Raw genomic sequence first — 12,379 nt, 5'->3', positions numbered from 1 at the left:
GTCAATCAGAGAGAGGCAAGATTCATATGATCTCACTGATACAAGGAATTTGAGAAACAAAACAGGATCACAGGAGAAGAGAGGCAAAAATGAAACAAGCTGAAACCAGAGAGGGAGACAAACCATAAGAGACTCTTAATCTCAGGAAACAAACTGAGAGTTGCTGGAGGGGAGCAGGGTTGAGAGGGATGGGGTGGCTGGGTGATGGACATAGAGGAAGGTATGCACTATATTGAGAATAAAAAAATAAATAAAGCAAAAAATCCTCAGCAGAATATTAGCAATCCAAAACCAACAATACCTTAAAAAAGAATTTAACACCATGATAGAGTGTAATTTAATCTCAAGATTAGTAAATTAGTAAATTAGTAAAATAATCAGTGTCATACATCACATCAATAAGAAAAAGGATAAAAACCATATGATCATTTCAATAGATGCAGAAAAAACATGTGACAAAGTACAACATCCATTCATGATAAAAGCCCTCAACAAAGCAGGTTCAGGGGCACTATGGGTGCCTCAGTCGGTTAAGTACCCAACTCTTGAATTCAGCTCAGGTCATGATCTCAGAAATGTGAAAGTCCCATGTCAGCATGGATCTGGTTTTAGATTTTCTCTCTCCCTCCCTCTGTCCCTCCCCACTCGCACATGTGTTCTCTCTAAAAAAAAAAACAAAACAAAACAAAACCAGGAAACAAACCAAAACAATAACAAAGTAGGTTCTGAGGGCACATACCTCAACATAATAAAGGCCTTACATGAAAAACCCACAGTGAACATCATACTCAATGGGCAAACACTGAGCTTTTTCCCTAAGGTCAGGCAAATAGGGATGTCCATTCTCACCACTTTTATTCAACATAGTACTGGAAGTGTTAGCTGTAGCAATCAAATAACAAAAAGAAATAAAAGGTACCTAAATTGGTAAGGAAGACGTAAACTCTCACTATTTGCAGATGGCAAGACACTATATGGAGAAAATCCTAAAGGCTCTATTGAAAAACTACTAGAATTGATAACTGATTTCAGTAAAGTCACAGGATTCAAAATCCATGAGAGAAATCTGATGCATTTCTAAACACTAATAATGAAGCAGCAGAAAGTGAAATTAAGAGAACAATCCTATTTACCACTACACCAAAACCAATGAAAGACCTAGGAATAAAAAACCAAAGAGGTAAAAGACCTACGATGAAAGCTATAAACAACTGATGAAAGAAATTCAAGATGACACAAAGGAAAGACGTTCCACGTTTATGGACTGGAAGAACAAATACTGTTAAAATGTCTATTAAGGAGGGGTACCTGGGTGGCTCAGTGGGTTAAGCCTCTGCCTTCGGCTCAGGTCATGATCTCAGGCTCCAGGGATCGAGCCCCACATTGGGCTCTCTGCTTGGCGGGGAGCCTGCTTCCTCCTCTCTCTCTGCCTGCCTCTCTGCCTACTTGTGATCTCTCTCTCTCTCTGTGTCAAATAAATAAATAAAATCTTTGAAAAAAATGTCTATTAAGGAGGGCATGTGATGTAACGAGCACTGGGTATTCTGTAAGACTGCTGAATCACTGAATTCCACCTCTGAAACTAATAATACACTGTATGTTAATTAACTGAATTTAAATTTAAAAAATTTTAATGTCTATACTGCCCAAAGCAATCTACAGATTTAATGCAATCCCTATCAAATACCAATAGCATTTTACACAGAGCTAGAACAAATAATCCTAAAATTTGTATGGAACCAAAGAAGACCCCCAAATAACCAAAGCAATCTCAAAATTGGAGAGATCACAATTCCAGACCAAGTTATATTACAAAGCTGTCATAATGCCACCAGTAGTACGGTACTGGCATAAAAATAAACACATAGATCAATGGAACAGAATAGAAAGCCCAGAAATAAACCCACAATATGGTCAATTAATCTTCAATAAAGGAGGAATAAATATGGAATGGTGAAAAAGACAGTCCCTTCAACAAATGGCATCGGGAAAAGTGGACAACTACATGCAAAGCAATGACTACTTTCTTGGGGCACCTAGGTGGTCAGACAATTAAGAATCCAACTCCAAATTTCAGCTTAGGTCTTGATTTCAGGGTAGTGAGTTCAAGCCCCACATTGTGCTCCATGCTGGTTGTGGAGCACATGTTAAAAAAATAAATAAATAAAAATAAAAGAATGACTACTTTCTTTCACCATACACAAAAATAAACTCAAAATGGATTAAAGACCTAAATGTGAAAATGGAAACCTTAGAAATCCTAGAAGAGCACAGGCAATAATGTCTCTGACATTGCCCTTAGCCACATTTTTCTAGGTAGGTCTCCTGAAGCAAGAGAAACAAAAGCAAAAATAAACTACTGGGACCTTCGTAAAAATACAAAGCTTCTGCACAGCAAGGAAACGACCAACAAAACTAAAGGCAACCTACAGAATGGAGGAATGCATTTGCAAATGACACATATGATCAAGGGTAAGTATCCAAATGATATAAAGAACTTAGACAACTCAATCCCCCCAAAACACATAATCCAATCAAATATGGGCAGAAGACACGAACAGACATTTCACCAAGAAGGGTATCCAGATGGCAAAGAGACACATGAAAAGATAACCAACATCAGTCATCAGAGAAATGCAAATCAAAACTACAATGAGATATTACCTCACACCTGTCAAAAGAGCTAAAATCAACAACACAACAAACAACAAGTTTTGGTGAGTATGTGGGGAAAAAGGAATCCCCCTGCACTACTGATGGGAATGCAAACTGGTGCAGCTACTGTGGAAAATGGTATGGAGGTTCCTCAAAAATTTAAAAATAAAATACCCTACAATCCAGTAATCACACTATTGGGTATTTACCCCCAAAATACAAAAACACTAATTCAAAATGCTGTTTATAGCAGCATTATTTACAATAGCCAAGATATGGAAGCAGCCCAAGTGTTCATCAGTTGATGAATGGAATCCTATCATTTGTAACAGCATGGATGGAGCTAGAGAGTATTATGCTAAGTCAAATAGGTCAGTCAGAGAAAGACAAATATATAATTTCACTCATATGTGGAATTTAAGAAACAAAACAAATGAGCAAAGGGAAAATGAGAGAGAGAGACGCCAAGAAAAAGACTGTTAACTGTGGAGCACAAACTGATGCTACTAGAGGACAGGTGGGTGGGGAATGAGTGAAACACGTGATGGGGATTAAGGAGTGTACTTGTCGTGATGAGCACAAGGTGAGGTATGAAACTACCGAATGACTATATTGCATAACTAAAACTAATATAGCACCGTATGTTAACTCTAGTGGAATTAAAATTTAAAACTTACTTTAAAAAGCTATATTCAGGGATGCCTGGATGGCTCAGTGGGTTAAAGCCTCTGCCTTCAGCTCAGGTCATTATCTCAGGGTCCTGGGATGGAGCCCCACATTGGGCTATCTGCTCAGCAGGGAGCCTGCTTCCCCCATTCTCTCTGCCTGCCTCTCTGTCTACCTGTGATCTCTGTCTGTCAAATAGATAAATAAAATCTTTAAAAAAAAAAAAAAGCTATATTCAAGTAGTTAGTATACTATTACACTTTGAAAACTTCAAAAAATTAACAGTAAAAACTATTACAAATAGACAACTTAATAGGCAATAGGAAAGAAAACTGATGATAGCAGAATCAGTAATTTAATATACACCAAAAAAAAATGTTTAGAAGATAGAAAACACTCTCTTTACAGTAAAAAGATAAGATGCTTAGGAATAAACTAAACAAAAATATGAAAAACCTATACAAGGAAATCTTTAGAAGAATCCTCAAGAGGAAAAGGTACACATTAACAAGTAAAAATGCAACCTATGTTTTTAGATTGTTTCAGATACATAAGGACGTCAATTATGCCAAGTTAGTACATGATTTTAAAAGGATCTCAATATAAACAACAGGATTCCCTATTTCAACCACCACCACTACCCACAAACAAAACAAACAGATTTTAGAGTTCATATGGAAAAGCAAACAAGCAGAGAAAAAAACAGGGTTACAGAAGGGAGGGGGTGGGTAGGATGGGGTAACCACCTGATGGGTATTAAGGAGGGCACGTATTGTGATGCGCACAGGGTGTTATATACAACTAATAAATCACTAAACATTACAACAAAAACTTATAATGTATTATATGCTGGCTAACTGAAAAGAAGAAGAAGAAGAAGAAGAAGAACTATCCCTATTAAATATAAAAGCATCCATAAACTCTCAATAATGAAGACATCATGGTAGCAGCTGAGTGTTGAAAAGAATGTGAAGCAACTAGAACCCTTAGATGCTGCGGGTTGGGGGTACCAATTGACATAATCCCGTGGAAACCGCTTTGGCAATATCTACTAATAAACACATGAGCACCTTATGATGTGGTACTTTCACTCCAAGGTATGGATCCAACATAAATGTGTAATTTACTTACCAAATCACACAACAGAGTGTTCATATCAGAACTGTCTGTAACAGTCCCAAACTAGAAACCACCCAAATGCCCACCAACAGTAGATCAACCATGGTCTGTTCATACAAGAAGCTGAAGAGACCAATGAGAAAAATACAGACAAATCTCACAAACACAATGTTGAGTGAAAGAAGCAAGACACAGAACACCATAGGATTCCATTTATACAGTGGTTAAAAAACTTACAAACAAAAACTAATTTACACAGTCAAAAGTCAGGATGGTGGTTTCTCTCAGAGGCTTGTGTGGAAAGTCTTCGCTTTCTCTATGTGATGCACTTTGTTTGGGATCCGTTTGATATACATTTTTTTGTTACTTAAGCAAAGTATTTTTTCATAATGGTTACCTCTGTAACTATAACTATTTCATGCTGTATTCCCCTGGATTTAGCAACTAGAGAAGTCATAAGCAGGTCTGTCATTCAAGAGAAAACCAGAGGCCAGATTCCAGTGAGGAGGAAAGAAAAGAAAAGAGGGCTTTAAATGAAAAGGGACAGAAGAATTTGGACAGCAATTAAACTGGGTTAAGAGGGCTTAAGAGGGATTTGGACTAAGAGAGGTTTTGTTTTTCTTTTTTAGCAGCAAAAAAAAAAAAAAAAAAAAAAAAATCTATACATGCTTATATGTATTTATGGCTAGAGGGAGGAGTTAAAGGGAGAAGAAATTAAGAGATTTTGTCTAGTCAAGAAAGCAAGACATCAGATGGGGAAGGGTGGAGTCTGAAGCCCAGGTGGAAGCATCTCATTCTGAGTCTGGGGAGACATGGAAGGACAGTGAGATGGAGAAATGGTCACTTACAGGGAGTAAGAAACTTTAAACTCTCAATTTTCTCCACGAAGGAAATGCCCAAGTCATCTCACCAGAGTGGGAAGCAGAGAAGAAAGGGGTTAGATCCAGCCTTAGGAAGTAAAGAAGATGAAAACAGGTGCTGAGGGGAGGTCAGACAGACTAAGGGCCCAGCCTAACTAGAGTAGGGCTCTGGGGCTTTCCTCCAGCACCCACAGGTCCCACTGGCAGCTGGGGCTCTACAGAGCAAAAGGAGAATTAGGGGACCTGATGACAGAGACCCTATTTTACCTTCTTTGGACTAAAAGCCTTTTTTGGACCTAAAACTACCCATGTCACGTGTACTTTTGCTCTCCATCCCTCTGGAGAAACAAACGCCCACTGAGCGCAAGGTTCCAAACAAAGGTACCTAACAAAAAGTCTCCCTGGCCTCAACTCCAGACTTTGGGGACACAGACCCTTCTCTATGCACCTCCCAGTGCTGTCTAACAACCCCTGAAATCTACTGGCCCAGTTGGCTCCTCTTCCCTCCAGCCCTCTAGTCCAGGAAAGCCAGTATGATAGCTACCATCACTAGCTCTTCCTAGAACACACTACTGAGTGGCCCCTGTCCTGTGCCCACCCCACACTCTGCCCGGTTGTCCAGTGTCAAAGCCTGTGGGTTTCGTACTTCCTCCCTATGCCAAAGCACAGGGACCACAGATGTGGCTGAGCTAGCACAGACAAGACCGGCCAATGTGACACTTACAGAATGGATGATGTCCACCATGTTGTAGGCTTTGGTCGATTCCAGGGGGACAATTGTGTCAAGCTCAGGAACCATACGGTCACTTTGGATAGAAAAAGAAGCAAATACAATCAGCACAGGAAGGGCCAGTGGCTGGAGGATGGGAGAGATTCCACAGGGTGGGGGTGGGGGGATGAGTGGATTCTGTCCCTGCTGGGCTTGCAAAGTATCCTGAAAGATGCATTCCTTTCTTACCACCATGTCAAACTGAGCCTGAGTTTGACAGTAACCCAAAAGATTTTTGTTTTGATATATAGGGGGGAAAAAAAGCTTATTCTCCTGAATGTGGTTCCATCAATTATCCTCTCTCAGTACCTCCCACAGTGTGGGGGGCACTATAGGACACTGCAGTCAAGACCACACTGTTCTGGCAAGTCCTGCTCTCACTTCCGGGGATGTTAAAAATAAAAGAATAAGGACTTGGAAATGCAAAGCTAAGAGTTCTGCTATTGAACACTGCGGATTCACATCCCATTAGAAAATAAACCTGCTGGAGCTTCTGTAAAAAAGAAAATGGCAGGCCCTCTCATGGGTAGAATCACTGAGGACTAACCAGTCACTTAGGCTCAGAGCTTTCTGTTTCCTTATGCATGTATGTGGCTGATCAGGGAGCCCGCCAGGGTCCACTCCCCCGCCACAGGAGGACTCTGCAGCAACATGCCCCTCTCCCGCATGCTCTCATCCCCTCTTGGCCCATGTGGGCAGGCAGGGGTTGTTCTGTCCCTGAAGTGTACACACCTTGCCTGAGGACTGGTAAAGCCACATGCCCCATCAATCCCAACTTCCCAGAGAACTCTACACTAGGGAACCAGACATAGCTCTACTGGATCAAGTCTTCCCTTACTTTTCATTTGCTACTTATACATATAGTTACTCTGGGATCAAACTGGAAGGAGATATGGCTGGGCCTAATCAGGATATTTAGTCATTCCTAGGCCTCTGCGCCCTAATACATTCAAATGATGTCCTAAACTTTTCAAGAACCCCAAATAGTATAGCTTCTCAGAAAAGGAGGCTGTGCCCATCACTCCGGGCCTGTGACCACCCTCCCTTTCATGACTACACATAATACACCACTGGTTAGGTCCTCTGAGGAGTGGGGAGCCCAGGTCCATCCCACAGAGCACTGTCCAAAAATGGCTTCTTCCTGTGAGACAGAATTCTAAATCTCTTCTGTAAAACAAAGTCCAGGCCAAATGAGTTTGAAATAGTTTGAATCTGAAGTTTGCACCTCAGAGTAGAAACAAAATGGAGATGAAAGCAGCCAGAGATCTGGAGCAATAGTTCCCCAGCTGAACCCCTGGCTTTCAAAGTGGTGTGCCTATATTAGGCAGCAGCCCCAATACCAAGAAGGAGAGAAAGTCTTCACTGGATGGCCAGCAAGTCACCCTCCCCTGGACTGTCACAGGCAGGTGTGTGTGTGGCCACGTTTCCTAAAGGGCATGCTGTCTGCACCATTTCACGTTTTGCATCAAAACAAGCAATACTTCCATTTCCAATTCTGGACAAATCGAGACTCTAAGAAGTCATCTGGGGGTGGGGCATTTTTTACTCCCAAGCTATTTATCAGCTATTACAAGGAGAAAAAATGGTGAATACAAAGAAAATCTTTCTTTGTTCCTGTATTCAGACATGCTACCACCATGCCAACACCTGGGTACCTTGCTGGCTCCATGCCACAATCTACTCCAAGCTGCCCAGCAGTGCAGCCACTGGCTCTTCCTGTGCCCTGCAGGTCCTGCCAGGGCAGAGGAACCAGAAAAGGGCTAGCCAGCCTGCAAAATGCGAGTCGGTGCTATCGTTGGCAACTCACCTGGGATCATGGCATTCGCAGATGGGAGCCGGGTCCTGATTGCTGAGGGGCAGGTAGTTGAAGAACTCCCGGAGATTACACAAGGCATCAATATCATTTTCAAAAGCTCTGTGAGCAACACCTGAGAAAACAGAGAAGCTTTAATGGGCCTGGCCACCTGTCAGCCCAAAGATGCTATTTCATGTCCACCTGTCCCTCCAAGGGCATGTCTGCAGAAGACTGTGCTAACAGCTCTGTGTGGATGGGACACCACACACCTTCAGGCTGACCTGCAGCTTGCGCAGCCTGTCCCCCCTGCTCTGCACCCATACCTTGGCAGGGTCACGCCTTTCTTTATTCCCTAGCCCTCATGTGTCATTCCCATCCCGTGCAGGCGTTTTCTTCACACCCTCCCCTACAACACCTGCCTGTCCACTTCCCTATTTTCTGAATGACAACCCCCCAAGAATATCAGTTCTAACAGGGGAGAGCCCAGGCCCATCTTAGCCACTAAAGTCCCACGTCCAGAATTACACCTATTTATAGATCACTTAGCTTTCAATAAAGCTGGAAACAAAAAAAAAGAAAAGAATAATGGCTGGCACATAATTTCATGGTATTCAGGAATGGTGGAGGTGAAGGAGGGGAACCTCCTGGCCCTAGTGATGAACAAAGCCATCATTCCTCAAGAACACTCTGAGAGCGCCTGAGTGGCTCAGTGGTTTAAGCCTCTGCCTTTGGCTCAGGTCATGATCTCAGAGAACTGGGATCGAGCCCAGCATCGGGCTCTCTGCTCAGCGGGGAGCCTTCTTCCCTCACCTCCTCTGCCTGCCTCTCTGCCTGCTTGTGATCTCTCTCTGTCAAATAAATAAATAAAATCTTAAAAAAAAAAAAAAAAAGAATACTCTGAAATCACAGAACTGCCAAACACCACCACAGACGTGATGGAGAAAATTGGACCAGAAACTCTCTCCCAGATTCCCTTTTCACCTTTTCCCCTACCACCTCTTTTCCACTCAGAAGCCAAACTGAGCTTTTTAAGCCAGATTTATATCACGTCTCCAACTACCCTCCTTGCTGTTCACTGAACATGCCAGCCACCCTCCCTCTTCATGGCCTTTGTATCAGCTACTCCCTTTGCCTGCAATGTTTCTCCCCTAGATGTTCATGCCGTTAACCCCAGATCTGCTCACCTGCTATCCTCACAGTGAGGCCTGCTCTTATCCTATTTCAAACCACAATAATCCCTGTTCTACCTTTTCAATAACACGGTTTACCTTCTAACATACTACACAATGTCCTTATTTATCAGGTCATTTATGGTCTATCTCCTGTGCTAGAACATAAGCCACCTGGAGGCAGGGGTCTTTTCCTTTCACAAAGCTATTCCTAACACATAGAATAATGCTTGACACGCAGACACGCAATGAACATCTGCTGAATAAATTGTTTCATGCTCAGTACTGAATTTTTTTATTCAAGAAATACTTATAAATTGGTGCAGCCACTTTGAAGGAGAACGTAGCAGTTCCTCAAAAAGTGAGAGTTACTGGGACGCCTGGGTGGCTCAGCTGGTTAAGCGGCTGCCTTCGGCTCAGGTCATGATCCCAGCGTCCTGGGATCGAGTCCCGCATTGGGCTCCTTGCTCAGCCGGGAGCCTGCTTCTCCCTCTGCCTCTGCCTGCCATTCTGTCTGCTTGTGCTCACTCTCGCTCCTCTCACTCTCTGACAAATAAATAAATAAATAAAATCTTTAAAAAAACAACAAAAAAAGTGAGAGTTACCAATTGACCCGGAAATTCTACTCCTAGGTATATACCCAAAGGAAACAAAAGCCTGTCACACAAAACTTGTACATGAATGTTTACAGCAGCATATTCATGACAGCCAAAAAGCAGAAACAATCCATGTGTTCAACCGATCAATGAAAACCTAAAATGTGGTAGAGTCATACATGGAAACACTATCTATGCTGCAACATGGATTAACCTTAAAAATGGCATGCTAAGGACAAGAAACCACTCACAAAAGACTGTATCTTGCAGGACTCCATTTATTTCCATTCCACATATATTCTAGACAAATCCACAGAAACAGAAGGTAGATCAGTGACTGCCTAGAGGTCGATTGTTTAGAGGAAACGGGGATCAAATGCTAATGGATGCAAGGCTTTCTGAGGATGAGGAAAAGGCTCTAAAATTGTGGGGATAACTGAAAAACAATGAATACATAAAATCGCTGACTTGTATACTTTGAGTATGTCACATGTACATTATGCAAACTATATTTCAATAAAGCTGTTTTTAAAAACAAGGGAATGTACATATAGAGTATCATTTAGGTCTTACTCTGGAGTTACAGCTAAATACATCAGCTGTCACCAATATTCAACTTTACTTTAGATCCCAATAAAAAGAAAACTGCTACCAAACCCTGAGATAAAGGTCTAAGGACCAGCTGTGGGGGAGTCAGCAATGAGAAGAGTTCTCATTCTAGCTATATGCTGGAGACGGAGCTGAGCAGAGCTGAGGGCAAGGAATGAGTCAAAGCTCATGCCAACCTGAGATGGAAAAGGAACAAGTTTTGTGGGTAGGATCAAGAGCTCGGACTTTCAAAAAAAAACATTCAGGGCACCTGGGTGGCTCAGTCATTTAAACATCAACTCTTGATTTTGGCTCAGGCCGTGACCTCAGGGTCTTAAGATCAAGCTCCATGTCAGGCTCCACTCTGTACATGGCGTCTGCTTAAGATTCCTCCCTTCCTCTCCCTCTGCCCCTCCCACCATCTCTTTGAAAAAAAAAAAAAATACACACACACACAAATATATTTCATCAAATGGAAGACTTCACACATGTAAAGGAGGTGTGACTTACTAAGAAATGCCAACAACTAAGTGATGACCCAATGTCTTAACCACTGAAGTGTGCACTTCATTTGTACACTGAAGTGTGCAAATCGGTCACACCAGCTTCTCATTGCTTTGAAATCTTTCCAAGAGGCAATTTCTCCTGACTTTAGTTACACTGCTTATTTTGTTGCAGACAATCCTTTCATAATCTGATGTCTTTTTCCAAAAATATATGGAATTCCCATCATTCCTCCAACAACAAAGTCTTCATTAATGCCAGATTCATGCCCTACTACTAATAATACTATGCCACTCTATATAACAATAACCTTTGTTTCAGTCCGAAGTACAAAATAATCTTTGTACATTTTGAACTCTGCATGTGTGGCATATATCCTCGAAAAGATGAGGAGCTATGACCAAGTTTATGAAAATATGGGCCATGACCAGCACATTATGATCATACCTGGCCAATGGCAATTGGTGATACTGCCATCTAAGACATACCTCAACTTTGGATTCAAAGAAAGTCATAAGACAGCATTTTTAAAGGTTCAACAGAGTGTGTGTGTGTGTGTGTGTGTGTGTGTGTGTATAGTGTTATACCTCTTGCAGCCACCTTTTCGGTAAGTTCGAAAATTTTAAAGACTATCAAAGCTTTAGTAGTAGCCTGCTTTTGTTTAACAAATCTGAGGTACTAAACCTATCTTTATTATTATATCTGTAAAATACACCATACCACACTTCTCTCGAAATTGGCCAGTTAAATGACATTTATAAAAGACTGTCGCTATTCTCTTTGCCAGTGTTCACTTGTCAGTGTTTAAAAACAGTAAGGCGAGCCTCGAGGACTCTAACCTGACATGGTGGTATGGGTCCTGGCACCACCAAGATCCTCCTGAGTGACATCCTCATTGGTGACAGACTTCACAACATCCGGGCCAGTGATGAACAGGTAGGAGGTGTCCTGAAATCAGAATTCCAGAAGGATCAATCTCAGAGCACCTTAAAGCTGATATAGCCAAAACAAATGCAGAGAAGTCAGTGATATGGTGACAGAACCAGCTTGAGATGCTGCTCAAAGATACCTATCCAAACTAAAGCCCCAAGGTTTCCCTGCCGCACTGTCTACTAAGAAAATCTTCACTGTACGGATCTACCACAGAAAAATTATTTGTAGCACGCCTAACATTGCAGGGTCATTTATCTGTAAACACCTTAACTGGTAGCCTTATCCGAGCTTGTTATGCACCAGGCATTTTTCTAAAGCACTTCATGGGACTGTGTAAGTAAGCCCCAGTACTATAAATGGGGAAACTGAGTCACTGTGACAGTATATATAGTTTACCTAAAATCAACCAGTCACCTTAAGTTAAACCATTTGGAGACCAGGAAAATCAATGATTTCTTTAAGAGTGACAGGCATTTCATTTTTAGTTTTTAACTTAAAGGCATTTTGTAAAACATTAAAAAAGAATAGGAGATATAGTAGAATATAAGTCCATATCCAAATCCTTAATCTCCAGGCCTCCAATTTCCCTCCCCAAAGGCAACCACTGTCAGTTTCTCTCTTTGCAAGACATCCATACATATGTGAACATTAATATATATATATATATATCTGCCCTCTTATTTTCTTCCCAGCACAAAGTCCTACATACATTGTTCTAGAACTTC

At 41.6% G+C, this 12,379-nt stretch overlaps 1 protein-coding gene across 2 annotated transcripts in view; it reads right to left on the bottom strand.

Annotated features, from left to right (window-relative positions):
* PCCB (propionyl-CoA carboxylase subunit beta) overlaps positions 1 to 12,379 on the bottom strand; it is a 96,292-nt gene that overhangs the window by 39,568 nt on the left and 44,345 nt on the right. For both annotated transcript variants that reach the window (XM_059162696.1, XM_059162697.1), the window contains 3 exons: positions 11,561 to 11,669; positions 7,877 to 7,997; positions 6,025 to 6,106 (listed from right to left, as the gene is read on the bottom strand). In XM_059162696.1, coding sequence (XP_059018679.1) covers positions 6,025 to 6,106; positions 7,877 to 7,997; positions 11,561 to 11,669 — 312 coding nt within the window. The remainder of the gene's footprint in view (positions 1 to 6,024; positions 6,107 to 7,876; positions 7,998 to 11,560; positions 11,670 to 12,379) is intronic.

The sequence above is a fragment of the Mustela lutreola genome, chromosome 2 (assembly GCF_030435805.1).
Source record: "Mustela lutreola isolate mMusLut2 chromosome 2, mMusLut2.pri, whole genome shotgun sequence".
NCBI lineage: Eukaryota > Metazoa > Chordata > Mammalia > Carnivora > Mustelidae > Mustela > Mustela lutreola.
The sequence above is the reverse complement of the archived record's forward strand: the minus strand, read 5'-3'. Positions and strand labels throughout refer to the sequence as shown.